At 45.3% G+C, this 23,406-nt stretch overlaps 1 protein-coding gene across 1 annotated transcript in view; it reads left to right on the forward strand.

Moving 5' to 3' along the window:
* Nucleotides 1-776: 776 nt before the first annotated feature.
* LOC311146620 (apoptosis regulator Bcl-2-like) overlaps nt 777-23,406 on the forward strand; it is a 38,612-nt gene continuing 15,982 nt past the window's right edge. The window contains exon 1 of the mRNA XM_084183150.1: nt 777-1,877. Within this exon, the coding sequence (XP_084039276.1) occupies nt 1,332-1,877 (546 nt within the window). The 5' untranslated portion in view covers nt 777-1,331. The remainder of the gene's footprint in view (nt 1,878-23,406) is intronic.

The following is a 23,406-nucleotide window of genomic DNA, read 5'->3' on the forward strand; positions in this document are numbered from 1 at the left end:
CACATGATTTCTCAATTTGCATTACGTTTGCCAATCGGTTGTGCAGCCAGACTTATTTGCCATTCCTTTTGCCCCATCCCTCTCAACCATACCATTTTTCAATTCCTCATCAATCCACAGGGATTTAACAGTTTTTACAGTTATTTTCTTAATAGGTGCATGCTTATTAGTAACTGGGATAAGCAATATCATAAATGTGTCAAGTGCAACGACTGTTTGCTCCTCATTACACACCACGGACCAACAAATATTCTTTACATCAACAACATAGCAATCACTATAAAAAAAAGTATTGTATGACCTCTTATACACTATATTAGGCCCAGCCTTTGGAACTTTGGTTTTCCTAGATATGGCTACTATATTGTGATCACTACATCCGATGGATCTGGATACTGCTTTCAAGCACATTTCTGCAGCATTAGTAAAGATGTGATCAATACATGTTGATGATTTCATGCAATACTTATTGACTCAAGACATTCCAGCTTTTCATTTTTTATTAATTTGTAAAAATGTCTAAAAACATAATTCCACTTTGTCATTATGGGGTGAATTTAATCAATTTTAAATTCAGGCTTTTAAACTTCTAATGTTGAAATTTTCATCTCAAAGTGCACCAAATTCATGCATTTAGCTCTTGAAATTCCTTCTTTTTTTCTGGGGTAGGATGCCCCCGGACCCCCCTACTGGCTTTGGGCTAAGCCCCCAATGTCTTCAAATCCTAGAAACGCCCCTGACATAAGAAATACCTCACCAGCAAAGCAGCAAAGAGTGTACAACAGGCAGCAATTGTGGGATACAGTCCTCACTCAAAACGTCTCTCTGTATGCGTAAAATATTTTTCGGTATCATATTCTGGATGCATGCGACGTTGACCTTCATATGTGGATTTTCGGTCATGTATTTGTAGTGTGCATGATGTGCATATGGATAATATTTGTATCTCTTCCGTATTTCTAGCTGTCTAGATTTGTAGTCTACAGAGAAGGGAACTGTCGCCACTTTTTGACCAACGCTTCGAATATTTTATTTTGAGAGCACAATTGGGAACATTTGGATATTCTGACGTGGCTATATTTGGACTTTTCACGGTTTCAGCCTAGTTGGTTGAAGGGGCCGTTTTTCAATCCACGCACATCGCTCCCTTTCCAGTGTTTCGTTTTGCACTGTTCAAGTGTAGGTTATGCTAAAAACTTGACCAGAACATTTGATCAGAAATACACTTTTCGTTTGATCTGATGTATTGCGCGATGAAGTGCATATCTACAAGTATGATGTATTATTCTTAAAAACTAGGATTTTGGAGGTCATTATCAGTGGCAATCATAATGGCAGACGACGACAACCGCTTTATAGTGGAAAAGTACATTTGTCACAAACTCTTGAAACGAGGATATGCGTGGGATTTCGAGGACGCCGAGGAGGAGGAAGGTGCTGCTAATAATGGGTCGATGATTTCTCCTCCGCCGGGTTTGGCACGGCGGTGCCACGGGGCCAATAACGCCGGACCGGGCAGCGTCCCCCATCTTTCCAAATGGCTCTCCCAACCGGACCCGCATGCAGCTATTCACAGAGTTTTGCGTGAGGCCGGGGACGAACTCGAAAGACTGTACCAACCCGACTTCGCAGAGATGTCACACCAGCTGTATCTCACATCCTCCACCGCAGAGAGGAGATTTAGAGAGGTGATAGACGAGCTGTTCAGGGATGGGGTTAACTGGGGACGGATTATCGCCTTCTTCGAATTCGGGGGCACAATATGCGTGGAATGCGTGAACAAGGAGATGACGTCGCAGGTGGATCACATCGCCGGGTGGATGACAGAGTATCTAAATGGACCACTGCACAGCTGGATTCAGGAGAACGGGGGATGGGTACGTGTAATCTGCTTTAGTTTATATTAGCCTACGCATGATGCGGTGGGAACGTCTGGATATGAACGACATAATTTACTAGTCTTCCTGATTTGATGTTGTGGCTGTTTGTCTAGCATGTCTGGCCAATGAAATATTACCGTCGCTGTCACACCTCCCTACGCTCTTGCCCGCCTCCGTTGACTGTAGCCAGCAGTGTCAGATGCCTTGTAGTTCCAGGGAGAGTGGGGGGGGGGGGGGGGGGGGCATCTGACACTGCTGGCTACAGTCAACGGAGGGGGGGGGGGGGGTAGCAAGCTTTGATCTCAAAATACAAACAATAAGTTAAATTAACCTTTTGATACCATAAAATACTTCATCCTGAGAGCTGCTTTTAAAGATATTTTACATGTTTCTTGTCTACATTGAGCCAGAGAAGGTGAAAAATCTGTCGATGTGCCCTTGAACAAGGCACTTAACCCTCATTTGCTCTAGTATGTCTGACCCTGTAAAACAACACGTTTCACTGCACCTAACCAGTGTATGTGAAAATAAAACATATTACATTTTATTTTGTTTATTTTGTCCTGTAGCCTAGGTTATGCCTGTTATACTGCTGTTATTCACTATACTGCTTTCACACATTGATGTCTGTGACACACTATCTGCAGAGAACAGTCTGTACTGTACACAGAGTGGCTGAGGCACTAGTAGGACAGGATCATTATATCTGTCTAGTTCCCCATCCATGGCAGGACAGAGCAGAACAGACACATGTCAGGGGAAAGGGTGACATCAAGTTAATAGTGTAGGCTACCAGCCCCGGGCGAGACAGGACAAGAGATGAGGACCACTTGTCAGAGTTCTACATGACCCAAGGAAACTTCCAGACAAAAAAAGATGAGATCCCCATACTAAATATATACTGTACACACACACTCACACATTTTGAATACTTGATTTGGATCCACAGTAACACAGTGCACATATACAAATGGATATGCACGTACCCGCACACACACACAATGCATTTATCACCAAATATCTGAGCATGCATCACCAAATGCACATCCACCACTACCAGCCCCACAACATCCTCTGTTCTGTTTTTCTTTTGTTACCACTATTTCCTCTCTGAAGATGAACAGCGTGGCCACTCCTTTACGACTGCTCTCCTCTACAGCTCTACAGCTATAAGGCCAAACTCCAAAAAATGTGTCCCTAATTGGCAAAAGTGCTCTTAATGAGAAAATAACATGCGTTTGCACCGTTTCAGCTATCTAGCCAGAAGCAAGGTGGTAGATGGAGAAGGGTATGGTAGGGGTAGAGGCTAATCAATGATTTATGTGGAGCATTTCATCTCTAAAGAAAGGAGCGTTTAACATTCCCCTTGAGTCTCCTCTGCTACTGAAGGTGGCAGGTTGTGCCACATATCAAAGGGAAGCACAGAGAGGAGAGAGGGGCCCCCAGGAGTACAGAGCCACAGACTTGAGCCAGGCTGTATGTTTAACATGTAATGTGCACCCTCCAGTGCATTTTGGTTCAGTTGGAGTCCTTTTGTCTCTTTTGAAACCTGTGCCTGGGATAGTGGATCAGGCTGTGGATGCCGTGTCTGTCTGTGTGTGAGAGGTCTCTGGAGCTTGTATACCCGAATCCCAGTCTAACTATGTACTTTTGTATGTAGGTCAGCATAAACAGTGATGTTTCAAGGCTGTGGTTGAGACGACAGGGTTTCATGTGCCATATCCATGAGAACTGAAGAGAATCTTTTAATCCATTGGATAATTCCGGATTATGGGAAAGTATATGTAAACAATTTTCTGGGTCATTTTGCCAGGCCTTGTGATAAGTGGCGAAAATTGCACATCCAAAAGATGTGGTCTCTGATGTGATGACAGAGGCTATAGAGAAGTGAGTGCGCTTCGGGTCATGCCAGAAAAATTTCACATAAATACTATAAATGTAATATGAATACCAATACTGTTCATGCTAAATTAAGAATGTTGCAGAGATCTAGCGGACACACTTGAACAATGCACACAGACACTAGCATAATACTTTTGCTTTTCAGGGGGGGAAATACCCTGATGTGTATAATTCAGCTCATATTATGTGATGCTCTCAGACATCTTAGGTGTAGTGCATTCGGAAAGAATTCAGACCCCTTGACTCTTTCCACATTTTGTTACGTTCCAGCCTTATTCTAAAATGGATCAAATTAAAATGTTCCTCATCAATCTACACACAATACCCCATAATAGCAAAGCGAAAACAGGTTTCCAGAAATCTTTGCAAATGTAAAAAAAAAGAAAAAATAAACTTTGCTATGAGACTCGAAATTGAGCTCAGGTGCATCCTGTTTCTATTGATCATCCTTGAGATGTTTCTACAACTTGATTGGAGTCCACCTGTGGTAAATTCAATTGATTGGGCATGATTTGGAAAGGCACAGACCTGTCTAAAATAAGGTCCCACAGTTGACTGTGCATGTCAGAGCAAAAACCAAGCCATGAGGTCAAAGGAATTGTCCGTAGAGCTCAGAGACAGGATTGTGTAAAGGCACAGATCTGGGGACGTGTACCAAAGAATTTCTGCAGCACTGAAGGTACCCAAGAACACAGTGGCCTCAATCATTCTTAAATAGAAGATGTTTGGAACCACCAAGACTCTTCCTAGAGCTGGCTACCCGGCCAAACTGAGCAATCGGGGAAGAAGGGCCTTGGTCAGGGAGGTGACCAAGAACCCGATGGTCACTCTGACAGAGCTCCAAAGTTCCTCTGTGGACATGGGAGAACCTTCCAGAAGGACAACCATCTCTGCAGCACTCCACCAACAGGCCTTTATGGTAGATTGGCCAGACGGAACCAGTCCTCAGTAAAAGGCACATGACAGCCCGCTTGGAGTTTGCCAAAAGGGAACTAAAGGACTCTCAGACCATGAGAAACAAGGTTCTCTGGTCTGATGAAACCAAGATTAAACTCTTTAGCCTGAATGCCAAGCGTCACGTCTGGAGGAAACCTGGCACCATCCCTACGGTGAAGCATGGTGGTGGCAGTATCATGCTGTGGGGATGTTTTTCAGCGGCAGGGACTGGGAGACCAGTCAGGATTGAGGGAAAGATGAATGAAGCAAAGTACAGGGAGATCCTTGATGAAAACCTGCTCCAGAGAGCTCAGGACCTCAGACTGGGGCGAACGTTCACCTTCCAACAGGACAACGACCCTAAACACACAGCCAAGACAACGCAGGAGTGGCTTCGGGACAAGTCTCTGAATGTCCTTGAGTGGCCTAGCCAGAGCCTGTACTTTAACCTGATCGAACATCTCTGGAGACACCTGAAAATAGCTGTGCAGTGACGCTCCCCATCCAACCTGACAGAGCTTGAGAGGATCTGCAGAGAAGAATGGGATAAACTCCCCAAATACATGTTTGCCAAGCTTGTAACGTCATACCCAAGAAGACTCATGGCTGTAATCAATGCCAAAGGTGCTTCAACAAAGTTCTGAGTAAAGGGTCTGAATACTTATGTAAATGTCATATTTCCGTTTTATATTTTTAATAAATTAGCAAAATTCTCTAAAAACCAGTTTTTGCTTAGTCATTATGGTGTATTGTGTGTAGGTTGATGAGGGGAAAAAATCTATTTAATCAATTTTACAATAAGGCTGTAACGTAACAAAATGTGGAAAAAGTCAAGGGGTCTGAATCCTTTCCAAAGGCACTGTAGATACTGAGACATAAAGGTGTCCATAAAGGTATCCATAAAGGTGTCCATAAAGGTGACCATACATTCCAAACCGGGTTAGTTTTCTGTTGTTTGGTCAAAGATAATTAGATACTGAATGTTCTAAAAGGTATTGGAATTAATATGGAATATTAACTAGCAGAGGTATTATAGGGTCACCAGCAATAAGTAGGGAACATTGTGCTATTGTGTGTCTAACTCTGAGGTTATTCAATCTGCATGTTGATGTTTTCCTCTCCTCTAAAAACAGAGAGAAGTGGGAAGTTAATTAACCTAGTGACATTTAGACACATGAGAGTGGTGTGGAAAGCATCTCCATCAGCCACCCGCATGCTTCCTGTTATTTTGGAGACAGTCTCAAAGCTCTAAATAGGTATGGCTCACTGGCTGTTGTTGAGTTTGGGAATCATGGAATCACCGGTACATGTGCCGAATATATACTTTGCCCAAAACAAATCTATAACAAGGTCTCAATTGTTTGTAATCCGTCTAGGTTGGGATGGCTCACATTCTGTCATGATCATTACTCTCCCACACACCCCAACTCCTCCAGATTCACCTTGGTCCCTGTATAGCTCTTACGTTTGTGTTGTCCTGTCCTGTCTTTGTGCCTTTTTTGTCCTCGTTTTTTCAACTGGATAAATTCACTATTTCCTGTCGTTTGTGGCGAGAGTAATTGCAGCTGGTTAAAAGGGCCTTTATTTTGATTGGATATTAAGGTCTCTGAGCGAGACAGACAGACAGACAGACAGACAGTGCCACATAGAAATAATGTTTTGGCCCTGTGTCCACCCACGTGTGGATGAGGCACACCTGTGTTTATTTGTGGGACTTTCAGTAAATAATGAGCGATTGGATAGTGGCTCCGAGGATGGCAGACGACTGCCAACTTTCTTCTGAATTGACACACTTAACCTCAGGGAGTAGTCTGGCTGAGGGGGTGGAGGGGGGTCTGGCCAAAATGTGCTCTGCTAAAATACAACACAGCTCCCACAGCTTGTCCAGGCCTACAGTTAACACAATTGCAAAAATAATGGGTTAACCTTAACATAGGCCTATGTTTTTAACGTTTAAAAATAACGTCTGGTTCACAAAAGGTTCCGAGTTTATTTCAAGACACTGAACTCCTCTCACTCTTCTAACTACTTATTTTGTTTGGGGTTTTTATACAGTAGGAGGAGGGGTAGAGGACGGATGAGAGCACCTGGAAAACCCTTCTTGAGGGAGTTAGAGGCAGGTGATTGGAGGGTGGGAGACAGGAAGAAGTCACCCAGGCCAGTCTTAACACCACGGACGGGGTCGTCTGTGGAGTGCTGTGAACCAGGTGGTCTTGTCTAAGGGCAGGTGTTTGTCGTAATAATGTAGATCAAATTTGATTGGGTCAGTCCTGGAGAGGGTACTCCCAGAAACAGGATAAGGGGGTTGAGCGGGGGAGGTGTTGCTAGGATACTGTGCTGCTGTGGGCATATGGTCTGTCTGCTCCCCATCTTCTCTTCCTATCCCTTTCCCCCTCTGTTCGGGGATGAGGGGAACAGGGACAGTTGGGAAGTCATTAATCTCCATCAGGGTGACATGTCAGCACAGGTTGAAAGGGAGAACCAGTTTCTCCTGCGCCTGGATGACAATGGAGACCTGGGTGCATCCCAAATGGAATACCATACCATATATAGTGCGGAATGGGAACGTGCAGCCATTAGCCAGAGATGATCGGTGGGGTTTCAGAAGCATGATACAGCTATCAACAGATCCAGATGCTATCTAACCATATATCAACCCCAAAACTATTGTTAAATGTTGGGGAGACTCACAGTCTCTGCGGATGTGGACTTGTGGACTATGGGAGTGGGGTTGTAAAAGGGAGATTTAAAAAGCATGTAAGAGCTTAGCCTTAGCTGGAGCAGCCAAGTTTACCCCCTCTGTTGTACCCCTCTGTGGAGTGGAGTGTCGAAGCAGAGTTTGATTGGGCATCGGTCGCTCACCATCTGCCACTTTGTTTACACTCATCAGCAGAGAGAAAGAAAGAGAGAGAGAGAGTCAGATGCTGTAATCTCAAAAACATTCCCTACTGACAGAGCCAGGTCTCTCTTACTCAGACCTTTCTGACATGAATACACACTGTAAAAAACTGTAAGGCAACCAGCTGCAATAGGATTCTGTGTTTGCTCAACATTTGGGCATATAGCTGAACCAACATACAATCAATTTGAGAATATATTCTACCTTATTTGCATATTTCCCAGAGTGCCTTGCCTTTTGAGTGAATTGTAGTTACCACCAATGACTGTATTTCTTAGCGACAGAGACATGGTTGTTGTATTCAATGGTTTTACTGTCTAAGTGAATATGTTATCTTTAAAATAAAATTATTTATGGCAATACATTACATATATCATCAGGCCATTCTTTGAGGGCCTAGTTACACCCTAAAACAGTGGTCTGAAACTCCTGGTTTACAGGCCACATCAAGCCTGCAAGTCACATTATGCTGGCTTGCAAAGTGATGTGTAATTCCTATTGGAATTACATTTACATTTAAGTCATTTAGCAGAAGCTCTTATCCAGATCTAACCAGAGTGAGGATAGCAATCAATTGGAACTTTTTAATCACCCACAACCTGCATCCAGAATGACTGCCGGGGTAAGGAAGATTGATTAATGAGAATACTTAAATCATATAAACTGGAACAGCCATTTCAGTAACGAGTGCAATAAGTCCAACTACTAACAGATTGGATTAGTTTAGAAAATGTATGTTATTTATGTTTGTGTAGCATAAGATTAATCAACCAATCAAAGTACATGCAAAAACAGGTATTGAAACAAACAATTCTGAAAAATCTACCTGCAAGAGAGCATGCTGGGAAATATGATAATGATGAGCATGGTTTTCAGTTGTTTTGAACAAACATTAATTTGTAATTTTACTCCACAAGCTTGTTCAAATTCAGCTGACTTCGAGCAGAGTGTGTTGAGTAAACACACTTTAACACATCAGCTCAAATTCTTGTCCTTTTGAAGTCTACTCAACTCGCATAATAACACAGATTAAGTAATTGATTTAGTTAGGGCTGGCACAATTACCGTATAACCATGTAACCGACGGTTATGGATAAAGACCATCATGAAAAGAAAATAACGGTCATAACAGTTAAAAAAAACAAGATGTTGTTGTGTGGAACAAACAGCTGACTGAAGATGGGACGGCCAGGCATTCGTACGGTTGAGTCTGTTTCGGCTAAAACATGGACTCTTAACAACGTGATTAAACTTTGTTGCTCCTTGCTGAAACAAACAAACAAGTCTTCGGTTGCCTAGGCAACAAACACCCCCAACAATGCAGCAGCAGCACACATAGAAATAGAATGAATAGATCTTGGAACCTCTAACCCTGCCAATTTGACTGTTAAACTCATGGGTACACTCGCAATAGACGTGGTAAAGAGGTCAATTGAACTTGACCAAAACAATGGAATTGCCATGGAAACGCATGTGGGAAAGGGCCGTGGGGGAAAGATCCCGAGTCTCCTCATTGCCCCCCAGCAAAATGTGCCTACATTTAAGCTATTGTTTATACAGTATGTTTATTTCACACTATGTTGAAGTACAAATCTAAGTATAATGCTTCTATGGATGTCAACCCCAATACATGTTCATGTCATCGTTACCAATCAATTACATTACAGGTAAAAACGACTTTGACTACCATCAACGATTTCTGTTTGCTAGCTATGCCAACCATATTATACGAACGGGAGTTAGCATTTAGCAGTCACTTCTTCTAAACCAGAAAAGGGATAACTGCTACATGTTATGCAGCAAAAACGGCCAAATATATCAAAATCAGACTTAAGTAAGCACATTGTGGGCATGTTACAATACATAAATCATGACAGATTTGACGAATATCCACTTTGTTAGATCAGATTTGTTGAACGTGCGCCAATCTGGTCAATGGAACGTTCCATTGATTCCATTACCGCATCTATGGCTGCCTAGTATTGTGATGCAATAATTTCCATGGTAATGTAGAATGTTCATTCAAATGATGTTAACAGATGTGGCACATGCAATGGAATGTGTTTTTTCTAAGGTCAGTTGAGTTGAATTTTACAATGGCATTACATTTTACAATGGCTGTCAGTCCACCCATTATGCCATCATTGGCTTGAATGGGGATGTCCTTTCTATTAATTATATTTCAATTCCAGCACATGCAGTCAGGAGCGGAGGAGAGGAGAAAATATAGGAAAAATTTAATTAATATATATACAGTACCAGTCAAAAGTTTGGACACACCTACTCATTCAAAGGTTTTTCTTAATTTGTACTATGTTTTACATTGTAGAATAATAGTGAAGACATCAAAACTATGAAATAACACAAATGGAATCATGTAGTAACCAGAAAATGTCACGGTTCAGACAGACGACCAGAGGACCACAATTGCGTCACACCAGAAAGTTTATTAAACTTAAGGGAAAAGGGAAGTAGGGAGTGAATGAAGGCTCCAGGGGTAACAGGGATCCCGTCCAATGTGCTGGGTCTGTGCCCCCCCCAGTGGCAGCGATGCGTCCTATGAAGCCGGTGGTGGGTGGTCCAGAAGTCCTGGGGGGGGGAGACACAGACACAACAGGGCGGAATGAAACAAGGCAGCAGTACAGTTCAAGGGAAATCCAAAATACGTAGTAGCAAGGCAGAAGGCTGGTCAGAGTTACCGGGATTGAAGAGTAGTCAGGAGTCGTAATGGCAGAAGCAGGTCTGGATCTCCTGAGGCAGAAGAGTATCCAAAAAACAGGCAGGTCCGGGGTCACAAACCCAGGGTGAGCCAGAAGCGCGAGCAAACAGGTTCCGGGTGTGAGCTTTGCAGACGATCTGACACCGGAGAGCTGAAAGACAGGGCCTTAAATACTGGGAGAGGTAGTGGGTAATGCAGCGCAGCTGGCAGAGTAATTAGAGCAGAGCAGAGCAGGGACAGGTGGAGCTAGTTAGGTTGAGTAGAGAGAGTGGTGAGCAGAGTGGAAGACAATTAAGGTGGTAACCCGGTGGAGTGAGAGGCCCATGACAGAACCCCCCCCCCAAGGGACGGCCCCAGAAGTCCCAAGAGCAACACCACGCCGGGCGGGAGGAGGGGAGCCGGAGGAGGGCTAGAACTCCTCCGAACGGTCCGAGTGAACGTCCTCATCCTCGGAGGAAGCCGGAGGGCCGTGGTCGGGAGATGGGACAGGTCCCGAGACAGGATCAGGCACAGGACAGGAAGCCGAGCGGGCAGGACGGTTAGGGACCCCTCTGGGGCGGCCCCTACGGATTGCAGGTTGATCAGGATGCCGTTGGTGGAAAGCGGTGATGAGAGTCCTATCCACAATCCGACTAGCTGGCACCCAGGTCCTCTCCTCAGGTCCATAGCCCTCCCAGTCAATGAGGTACTGGAGACCCCTACCCCTCCGTCTGGACCGAAGCAGGCGGCGGACGGTGTAAACCAGACCACCATCGACGAGCCGTGGAGGAGGAGGACCCGGCGCAGCAGGGACCAGCGGACTCTCATGGATGGGCTTAATCTTAGACACATGGAAAGTGGGGTGCACCCTCAGGGAATTAGGCAGTTGGAGCCGGACAGCAGTTGGGCTAATCACTCTTATGATAGGGAATGGGCCAATGAACCGAGGTGCCAGCTTCTGCGACTCCACCCTGAGTGGCAGGTTCTTCGATGACAACCACACCCTTTGACCAACATGGTAGGTGGGAGCAGGAATTCTCCGACGGTTGGCCCCGGTAGTGTAGCTGGCAACGGATCTGAGGAGTGTGGCTCGGGCTTGTGACCAGGTGCGGCGACATCGACGGGCAAAAGCAAGTGCAGATGGGCAAGTAACCTCCTCTTCCTGGCTGGCAAATAGAGGAGGCTGGTATCCATAAACACATTGGAAAGGGGACATACCGATGGCAGAGCAGGTCAGAGAATTGTGTGCGTACTCCACCCATGTCAATTGCTGCGACCAGGAGTGGGGGTTGCGTGAAGTCATGCATCGCAGTGCCTTCTCGAGCTCCTGATTAGCCCGCTCTGACTGCCCATTGGATTGGGGATGGAATCCGGAAGTCAGACTGACTGTGGCTCCCAGCAGGTGACAGAACTCCTTCCAAAAAGCGGAGGAGAATTGTGGACCACGGTCAGAAACTACATCCTTTGGCAGTCCGTGGATCCGGAAGACGTGTTCCAGGACCACCTGGGCGGTCTCCTTGGCGGTTGGGAGCTTGGGGAGGGGAATGAAGTGTGCCATCTTGCTGAAACGGTCAACGATGGTGAGAATGACGGTCATGCCCCTTGAAGGGGGCAGCCCTGTGACAAAGTCAAGGGCGATGTGAGACCAGGGACGTCTGGGCACAGGCAGGGGCTGCAGCAATCCGGCTGGGGGCTGGCAGGACGACTTGTGTTGGTTGCAGATGGGGCAGGCTTGGACGAATTCCCGTACATCCCTCCTCAGAGAGGGCCACCAGAACCTCTGGGCGAGCAGGTTGTAAGTGCGGGTGGAGCCAGGGTGACAAGCTAGGCGGGAGTCATGTCCCCACTGAACGACCTGGGACCTCAGGTCTTCGGGGACAAAAAGGCGGTCAGCTGGGCAAGTGCTGGGACCTGGCTGGTTACGGAGAGCCTCCAGCACCTGTTCCTCAACAGCCCAGGTCAGAGCTGCAACGATGCAGGGACTTGGCAGAATCGACACAGGGTCCTTGGAGGGGGTGTCATCCTTCTGGAATTGACGGGAGAGGGCGTCTGGCTTGGTGTTGCGTGATCCAGGCCGGTATGACAGAGTGAAATTAAACCTGGTGAAGAACAGGGCCCAGCGGGACTGCCTGGAGTTCAACCGTTTGGCCGTGCGGATGTACTCCAAGTTCTTATGATCGGTCCAAACGAGAAATGGAATGGTGGACCCCTCCAGCCAGTGACGCCACTCCTCCAAGGCAAGCTTCACAGCCAGCAGCTCACGGTTCCCTATGTCGTAATTGCACTCAGAGGGGGACAACCGACGTGAGAAAAAGGCACAGGGATGGAGCTTCCTATCCTCCGCAGCCCTCTGAGAAATCACAGCACCAACTCCCACATCCGAGGCGTCCACCTCCACAATGAATTGCCGGTCCACATCAGGCATCTGGAGGATGGGAGCGGAGGTGAACCTCACCTTGAGGGTACTGAAGGCTTTGTCGGCTGCTGGGGTCCAGGTGAAGGGCTGCTTGGTGCTGGTTAGAGCAGTGAGAGGGGCAGCAACGGTACTGTAGTTCCGGATAAACTTCCTATAGAAGTTAGCAAACCCCAGAAACTGTTGCAGCTTCTTTCTGTTCTCCGGAACTGGCCATGAAGTGACTGCTGATACTTTGGCAGGATCCATTTGGATACTTCCCTCTGCCACTATGTACCCCAGGAAGGCCACTGTCTTGACGTGAAACTCACATTTCTCTGCCTTGGCGTAGAGGGAATTCTCCAGAAGACGATGAAGGACTTGCTGGACATGGCGGGTGTGTTCAGACAGGTTTCTGGAGTAGATTAAGATGTCATCCAGGTAAACGAAGACAAACTTGTTTAACATGTCCCGCAGTACATCATTCACTAGAGCCTGGAACACAGCAGGAGCATTGGTGAGGCCAAAAGGCATAACCAGATACTCGTAGTGGCCTGTTGGTGTATTGAATGCGGTTTTCCATTCATCTCCCTCCCGGATCCGCACTAGGTGGTAAGCGTTTCTGAGATCCAACTTGGTAAAAACAGTGGCTCCCTGGAGCAACTCAAAAGCAGAGGTGAGCAGAGGCAGAGGGTAACGGTTTTTTACTGTGATGTCGTTGAGTCCCCTGTAGTCGATGCAGGGGCGAAGAGATCCGTCCTTCTTCCCCACAAAGAAGAAGCCAGCACCAGCAGGAGATGAAGATGAACGGATTAATCCTGTGGACAGAGAGCCATTGATGTAGTCCTCCATGGACTTTCTTTCAGGAGCAGACAACGAATAAAGACGACCCTTAGGAGGAGCTGTTCCAGGGAGGAGGTCGATGGCACAGTCGTACGGTCGGTGAGGGGGCAGAGATGTCAGGAGCCCAGTCGGATCTCTCCGGATGCCGGTAGTAGGTGGACCTTGGCGCCCCCTCTCACGACGACGGGTCTGTATCCTTCTGTCGATCCTGACAGTCAGTGCGATGGCTTCATCAAGAGTGGAAGGCAGCTCATGGGAGACCAACTCGTCCTTGATATAGTCAGCCAAACTATGGAAGAACGCGTCCACCAACGATGGTGTGTTCCAAGAACTTCGTCTAGCCAGGGTTCGGAAGTCGATGGAATGGTCTGCGACTGTACGTCTGCCTTGTCGAATACTGAACAGTTCACGAGACGCCTCTGCGGTGGGTGAATCCAGGTCAAACACCTTCAGCATCTCCTCAGCAAACAGGTCGAAGATTGCACATGCGGGGGTTTGACGTTCGAACTCTGCTGTTCCCCAGAGTCGAGCTCGGCCCGTCAGGTGAGTGATGGCATACCCAACTTTAGCCCCCTCCGTGGCGAAGGTCCTTGGCTGCAAGGAGAACTGAAGTCGGCAGCTAGTCAGGAATGGCCGGACCTGGGTTGAGTCGCCGTTGAACCGCTCGGGGTTTCCAATCTTGGGTTCCGGAGCAGCGGCTGCAATGACCGGGGCAGGTAACTCGAGGGCAGGGCTGGTGGGCAGACTGGCTGGGGTAAGGTTGGTGAGGAGTTGAATGATCATGGCGAGTTGTTGTTGCTGCTGCTGGAACTGCTGCTCATGCTCATCGGTTTCCATGTCGGGGAAGGTGTGCGCTGAGTCCATAATGGTCAGATCGTACTGTCACGGTTCAGACAGACGACCAGAGGACCACAATTGCGTCACACCAGAAAGTTTATTAAACTTAAGGGAAAAGGGAAGTAGGGAGTGAATGAAGGCTCCAGGGGTAACAGGGATCCCGTCCAATGTGCTGGGTCTGTGCCCCCCCCAGTGGCAGCGATGCGTCCTATGAAGCCGGTGGTGGGTGGTCCAGAAGTCCTGGGGGGGGGAGACACAGACACAACAGGGCGGAATGAAACAAGGCAGCAGTACAGTTCAAGGGAAATCCAAAATACGTAGTAGCAAGGCAGAAGGCTGGTCAGAGTTACCGGGATTGAAGAGTAGTCAGGAGTCGTAATGGCAGAAGCAGGTCTGGATCTCCTGAGGCAGAAGAGTATCCAAAAAACAGGCAGGTCCGGGGTCACAAACCCAGGGTGAGCCAGAAGCGCGAGCAAACAGGTTCCGGGTGTGAGCTTTGCAGACGATCTGACACCGGAGAGCTGAAAGACAGGGCCTTAAATACTGGGAGAGGTAGTGGGTAATGCAGCGCAGCTGGCAGAGTAATTAGAGCAGAGCAGAGCAGGGACAGGTGGAGCTAGTTAGGTTGAGTAGAGAGAGTGGTGAGCAGAGTGGAAGACAATTAAGGTGGTAACCCGGTGGAGTGAGAGGCCCATGACAGAAAAGTGTTAAACAAATCAAAATATATGTTATATTTGAGATTCTTCAAATAGCCACCCTTTGCCTTGATGACAGATTTGCATACTCTTGGCATTCTCTCAACCAGCTTCACCTGGAATGCTTTTCCAACAGTCTTGAAGGAGTTCCCACATATGCTGACCACTTGTTGGCTGCTTTTCCTACACTCTGCGGTCCAACCCATCCCAAACCATCTCAATTGGGTTGAGGTCGGGGGATTGTGGAGACCAGGTCATCTGATGCAGCACTCCATCACTCTCCTTCTTGGTCAAATAGCCCTTACACAGCCTGGAGGTGTGTTGGGTCATTATCCTGTTGAAAAACAAATGATAGTCCCACTAAGCCCAAACCAGATAGGATGGCGTATCGCTGCAGAATGCTGTGGTAGCCATGCTGGTTAAGTGTGCCTTGAATTCTAAGTAAATCACAGACTGTGTCACCAGCAAAGCACCCCCACACCATAACACTTCCTCCTCCATGTTTTACAGTGGGAAATACACATGTGGAGACAAAGACACGGCAGTTTGAACCAAAAATCTCAAATTTGGACTCCAGACCAAAGGACAAATTTCCACCGGTCTAATGTCCATTGCTCATGTTTCTTGGCCCAAGAGGTTTCTTCTTCTTATTGGTGTCCTTTAGTAGTGGTTTCTTTGCAGCAATTTGACCATGAAGGCCTGATTCACACAGTCCCCTCTGAACAGTTGATGTTGAGATGTATCTGTTACTTAAACTCTGTGAAGCATTTATTTGGGCTGCAATTTCTGAGGCTGGTAACTCTAATGAACTTATCCTCTGCAGCAGAGGTAACTCTAGGTCTTCCATTCCTGTGGCGGTCCTCATGAGAGCCAGTTTCATCATAGTGCTTGATGGTTTTCGCGACTGCACTTGAAGAAACTTTCAAAATTCTTGAAATGTTCTGTATTGACTGACCTTCATGTCTTAAAGTAATGATGGACTGTCGTTTCTCTTTGCTTATTTGAGCTGTTCTTGCCATAATATGGACTTGGTATTTTACCAAATAGGGCTATATTCTGTATACCACCCCTACCTTGTCACAACACAACTAATTGTCTCAAACGCATTAAGAAGGAAAGAAATTCTACAAATTAACTTTTAAGAAGACACACATTCTGGTTGAGAGAATACCAAGAGTGTGCAAAGCTGTCATCAAGGCAAAGGTTGGCTATTTGAAGAATCTCAAATATAAAAAATATTTTGATTTGTTTTATCACATTTTTGGTTACTGCATGATTCCATATGTGTTATTTCATAGTTTAGAAGTCTTCACTATTATTCTACAATGTCAAAAAATTTTAAAAAATAAAGAAAAACCCTTGAATGAGTAGGGGTGTCCAAACTTTTGACTGATAGTGTATATATATATATATATATTTTTAAATATATATATTTGAACAATTATTACGGTGACCACAACCATGACTGTCACAGCCCAAGGTTAAGTTGGCTTTCTTACAATGTTGCCTTCCGAAGGCAAACATTAGTTTGTTATTTTAATCAACAAGCTTTTTAAAATGCAGCTCAATTCGAGAAGAGTTTTCTGAGTAAACACATTAACACATATACTCAAACTCTTGTCCTTTTGAAGTCCACTCAATTCACATAATAATGCTGATTAAGCAATTGGTTAAGTTGGCTTTTTTACAGTGCACTCTTTCAGGACCAGGCCTGTTGAAGTCACTCTCTTTCTCTTTTCTCCTCACTAGCCTTTCTGCTGCTGTTAGAGTTTCTAAAGAGGGGCAACTAGCCCTACTGGGTTTGTCACTGAGTGATAAAGTTGCATATTTTTCCCCTGACATGACTGCACTCATTTCTGTATGACGTAACGCTACATAGTAAATCAATCAAAAACATAGAACTGTTTGAAGGACAACTTTTTTTTCCATTCATGACAGTCACCTGAGCTCCAGATTAACTCTCTGAAATGAGCTCGCATATATAACCTACACTTTCTAGCTAACTGTGAATGGATATTACAGTTAAAGTGACTGTTTCTGTGGGCATGTTTAGGGCATGTTAAGAGTGAGAGGATATGGCCTTTGGTCCTTTGCCTTCTCTCCTCTCCCCCAGGCCCTCCACACCCCTCCTGTCCTGTGCTTATTTCTGGCTCTTCTCAGGAGAGTCATTGGAATGTCTTCAGTTTAGGAACAGACTGTACATAAATAATGAGAGAGGTCCTGGGTGTAGCTTTCCTGAGTGACCAGAACAGCCAAGGGTGTGGATGGCGCTGGACAGTTTGTTCATTCGTGGACAATCGCTTCGGCCAGGCCATGCATAGTTCATACACAGACTACCAGAGCAGTAGATTGTGTGTCTGTTTCCGTGTGTGTGTATCAGTGTGTTTGTGTCTATATGTGTGTTTGTGTTATTGTTGGCCTGTTATTCCATGGTTGTCTACTATGCTTGCATATATGAGATGTTGTCCACGTGATTGTACATTGCCAGTGTGTGTATGTGTATGTGTGTGTGTGTATGTGTGTTAAAGAAGAGCACTATGTATTTGACCTGGTTGTTTATATGTGCTTGTGTCTATTTACCTATTCTTCCATTATGCTGTACTGTGCTGCTCTTAGGCACTACCGTAGATGAATAATATATGGGTACCATAAACTCTTGACACTAAATGGATATCCATCAAATAGAGCCCCAGGGCTGCTGATGTAGTGATGGGGAGATACCTTACACACACACACACACACACACACACACGCACGCGCACACACGCGCACACACACACTCGCGCGCTCGGGTACACACACTTATTACCTCAAGACCTGGCTTGCAGTATCAGGTGACAGTAGAGATCCTTGAAAAATGCAGGGCCATGTGAGAGGCCTCTAAATATATGCAATTGTATGAATAAAACACTGCACAGTATCATGGCACCACTAGCACTAACAACACAGAAACCCTACCTATTTAAAATAATCTATGTGCCTTTAATGAACTATTTGAAGTTGGAGATAAAAAGATTGTTCCGTAATTCTAGCCACGATTGGAACTAGATAATGAGAGGTCTATTGAGATGCAAGTTGACTTTGCCACTGGGCAAACTCCAATGAGTCCCATTATATATCAATGTGGGGAAGGTTGAATGGTTCTGCCCAGTAGCTGGCTACTAGGGATATTTTGGGACCTGTTCCAAAAAGGTTGGCAGGGAAAATTCCATTTTTTCATTATTTCTAGGGCAACAATGGCTATTGGCTACCGCTGTACAATGTACAATCAATTATATGTTCCTTATCATAGCTATGCCAAGATCTCGTAGGGAGACTATGGCATGAAGAGTAAGCCAAAGAGTTGTTGAGGTTCACTGACCAAATAGAAGCCATTCGCGCACACAGTCACAAATATAAACACACACACACACACATACACACACACAGAAGCGGATGTAGTGGTGTGAATCAATAATGTTGTCTTGTCACAGGGTGACATGTGAGCCATGGAGGGTGGGGAGCAGATGCCCCCATGGCGATACAGCTCCAGCCACGACAGCCCAGTCCAGCCTCCACCGCTGGGGAAATCCCACGAGCCACTGGGCAACACTGGCCATTACCAAACAGCATGGCATTATCGACATTTCCTTGAAATACTGAACAGAGTATGCATCCAAAAGACATTGGGGTGATTGGTAAATAAACTCCCTAGTGTTGTGCAGTACATGGACATCTGAAGAAATCATTTTCTGCTCTTTCGCCATGTGATTTCTTGTAACAGAGGAAACTCCTCCAGAAAATGGATTATCGTTGATGGCCAAAACTAGGTCAATCACTGTGACTTTTTAGGTGATTGACTGATTGACTGCTTAATTGATTGATTTGACAACTTGAGAGATTCATGTTAGTGTCATTAAGGAGGATGCATATAACCTTGCAAAACATTCACCTTCAAGTTGTGTTACACAAGAAGGTTAAAAGGAGGCTAGTACGATCCCTTTTTCTCCTTCGGACTGAAAAAATACAGTGGAAAGAATGTCAATGCTTGTATGAGAAAGACCTTGGGACGGGTAGATTAGCATTTTAGCACTTTTAAACTGGCAGCTTTGGCATGGTGATGGTAGCAGCTCTTGATTCCTGGCGGGCTTGCCCCCCTCGCCCCCCTATGGCAGTAACCTTTGATGGAGGCTGATTGGTTTTGAAGTGTGGGGAAAGTGATGCGCGTGTGATGTCAAAGAGATGAAAGCTCGATGGGGCAATGCTCCTATGTACGGTACAGGTACAGTACGCCAAGTTATAGCACAGAGATCAGGTAAACTTCACTCACGTAAACTTCTCATGCATGTCTTTGCTCACCCACAGTACAAGTAGATCCTATCAGATTGAAGAAGAGCGTTCCTTTTGTTGGTACCCTCAGGCTCTTAGAAGATGTCTACTGCATTTAGAGCAACTGATGTGAATCTCTCCACTATGCTATTCTGAAGGGTCTACATTATGTTAAAGTTGCAATATGTAACTTTTTGGGCAACCCAAACAAATTCACATAGAAATGTGAGTTATAGATCTGTCATTCTCATTGAAAGCAAGTCTAAGAAGCGGTAGATCTGTTCTATGTGCACTATTTCTATGCTTTCCATTCTTTTATTTTCGGTTTTGTACACCAGCTTCGAACAGCTGAAAATACAATATATTTGACCGCGGTTTAAATGGTACAATGATTTTCTACACTATACTTGCTTGTTTTGTCACATAAACTGAAATTAGGCGAACTATTAGAATTTTAGCATAGTGCATATTTAATCTAGGAATCTTGTCATTGTCAAGAGGAGGGTGGAGGAGTGGAGGGGATAGACTCTGCCACTGCAGTATTATGATAATAGCAGCACTACCTGTCCTCTCTATGTTACACTGGTCTGTTCAGCATGTGGCTTAAGACACAGAGAGTTCATACAACCTTGTTATGACTAGATCCAGTTATGAAGTGCTCCTGTTTGCTTGTTAGGACCAAACAAGAAGAATACGAACAGCCCATAGACACGTCTAGACAGGGTTTACAGCCATGAATATTACCAACACAAATTCATTAAGTCAGTAATAAGACCCATAAAAGGGTTTAATGTATCTTCTCTGCTATTTTATGACACTTAGTGGTGAGCAGCAGTGTTGCAAAGGAAAAACAACCAATGTAATGAAGAAAGAACCCAATATCCTTTCTCTTTTAAATGTTGTTGACTCCCCAGAGGGCCTTGCGTTAGGTCACAAGTACAGAACACTCAGTGCAGAACACTCAAGAAACTCATGACACATCTTTTGATTTATATTCTGATTACAGAAAACACACAGCATCAGTTGGCTACTCATTTGGCTTGTTCTATCATCCCCCTATCCATCTATCCATCCTGACATTCATAGTGGCCTTTTGGTCCCTGGTCAAAAGTCGTGCACTATATAGGGAATAGGGTTTCATTTGGGACAGCCACAGTATGTCCACCATTAACAGGTTCAGTCCAGCTACTGGGGGTGGGGGGTGGTGGGGGGGTGGGGTACTTAATTACAGGATTACAGGACCACAGGCTAAACAGAAGCTCCATCCTCCACCACATCACACAGATACTGTGGTCCTCTGGCCAAGGGAGGGGTAGCCCTCTGCCAAGCATTCAGACACACAAGCTGCAGGACCAGGAAGAGACAGCTTGTGCCATGCCAGGGCAATGGGTGGCAAGGCCAGTGAGAGATGGATGGCTTAATACCAGGGTAAAAGCTTGGCACAGCCAGAAAGGGACGGCATATAGGTTCAGGGTAAATGGTGGCAGAATATGGTTAACTGATGCCAAACAGAGAATTGGAACACACTTCTCACTGAGCACAGACGTAAATTAATTGTCTATATCACGTTGGTTCAACGTAATTTAATTGAAATTATGTGGAACCAGCATTGATTAACCAGTGTGTGCCCAGTGGGTTGTGTAATGTACTGTATGTACGACTTGTTTTTGAATGTTAAAAGTCATCTGACACGAGTCATCTGTTTCCTCTCAGTTTCTTCTGCTGATAACAAACTAGCAAGAATTGCAATAACACATTATGACATATAACCAGAAAATCAGTCTCAATTTCAACTTTCCAAATTTGTCAAGCAATTTGAATTAACACTTGGTCTGAGAAAATACAACATTTTAGTTGAGATGTTTTCAGTTTTAGCGCTCTTTATTTGGCCTCTAAATAGACAGCCAATAGGCAGTTTGTTGCCAATCCATTGACATATCCCGTGGATTCTTATGTGTGTACTAGGGAGCAGGGAGCTGTTGAGAAAATGCTTCAAACCTCACTCTATTGTGAAAGTGACACCCACCCTGTTAGCTAGCTCTCCACACTTTTTCACACTAGACTTATAATGTCACAATAGACCATTTATTGTCATTCAGACGGGCTGGGCCTGTTTCCGTTATGACTCTCTGCACGTAGACAGTGAAGGTCACTGTCCCAACAGGCTCCTTTACATTGTGTTATGCTCTCTCCAATGAGTAGTTCATGGGGAAATTGCTAACCAAAGGGAGAAGACTATTCAGAAGGTCTTTGGTTTCAGCAGAAGAAAGTTGCACCAGGGCTAAAGAAATAAGAGTCAAATATGTACTCAGTGTAGTGTATCTTTCTGTCCTTAGCTGCTTTTTATTCTCTTGATACATCAAACCAGACAATCGAGGAGTGTTGGCCTGCCTTAAACGAGGGCGTATAATGTTTTATTGTGTAATTCTGCTGTAGTGGTGAGCTAAGCGATGTTCTTCATGGGCAGCAAGCTAGCTAACTCATCTGAGGGAGGAAGGCAGTAAGACTTGTTTATCTAAAGGGTGAATAGTTGTCATATCAGCCCCCTCAGCTCAGACACACAGTGGAGTTGTTTCTCCTCTCATCAATGCATTCTTCTCATTCCTTCCCTTTGGCCTGGGAAGAAAATCAGCTGGTTGCTGAAGACAGAGTGAGAGGAGGAGAGCGAGAGAGAGAGAGTTTGTTGAACTTTTTCCTTGTTTCCCAGGCGGAAGGCGAGGGAGGAGGAGGTATTTTTTGTTTAGCAGGGAACATAGAATTTGTTTGCTTTGGCATTATGGACATCGTTTGCACTGATGTTAACAGAGTTTCTGTCAATATTGAACGACTGAATACATATTGCTTTGGTCATGCTTATGTCTTTCCAGATAGTATAGAAAGATGGCCGAAGGGCATAGCAAACACTGGGAGGTTGAAACTCAGTCTGAAGTTTGTTTTGTGTGAAACACATTCTTACTCCCCCATCCCCCTGTTTGACTATGACCTCATGTTCCGAGAAGGAGAGACAGCTTTGTCACGCATTCCAGAATCCCAGTCTGCGGTAAATCACCAACTTCTGTGGGCAGTCCTTCAGTTTTCCGTAATTCCCTTCCCTTATTCCTAGTGCACTACTTTTGACCAGGGCCCGCACTATATAGGGAATAGGGTGCCATTTCAGACCCAGGCCTAGTGAATCTCAGCTCATCTCCTCACCACTTCAAAGCAGTTCCAGAGGGAGAGTCTACTTCATAATGATTATTGTTTTACCTGACAATAACTGGTCATCTGAGATCCCAGCACCTCGTCCTAGACGGTGGCCTCGCTCATTTACAGCTCCCAAAAGGCGAACCTGAAACCGCAGCCTCATGTACACCAATCACATCAGGTAAACTGCTCCCTCTGCTATCTTGTTGCCAAAACTGATGACAGATCATTACAGGCTTGCTCTGCATTACAAGACATCAATGTCATGAAAGGAGACACTCAGTGAAACAGCGGCTGTCTATCTTTGATGTTCTAGCTAATACTTTCTTCTACACTGACTTAGAAGTCTCTCTTGGATGATGATAATGTGGGCTACTTACCAAACCTCATAAACGGAGGGGGTGTAAGTAACTCACTCTTGATTTCATTTACTATGGTAAGCAAACACCACACTACCTTTTGGGTGTGTATAAAAAACATATATTAGTAGCTGTTTGTATTAAATTGCGTGAACTATCTTTGAAGTTGAACTGCCAGTGTAGTCTATTTTCTAGCCTTACTGGTTATAGGTAGGCCTACAAACCCTAAAAACACCAGCAGATCATAGCCCACCCTAGCTCAAGCTCACTCCAGCTGTGCCGCCACCCTTTCTCCATGGTATTAGTTTGAAGGAGTGTTTGGCTTGCCTGGAGGCCTCCCTTAGTTACAGGAACATATTACAGCCTCTTTGATTTGCCCATGGATCATGGCTGGCTTACCGCAGCAGAGAAGCCATACAGCCTCAAACCAGACAGTGACGTCATCTCCACACTCGCCCCACAGGAAGTGATCTC

Source organism: Coregonus lavaretus, assembly GCF_964263955.1.
Source record: "Coregonus lavaretus genome assembly, chromosome: 19".
NCBI classification, from domain to species: Eukaryota; Metazoa; Chordata; class Actinopteri; order Salmoniformes; family Salmonidae; genus Coregonus; species Coregonus lavaretus.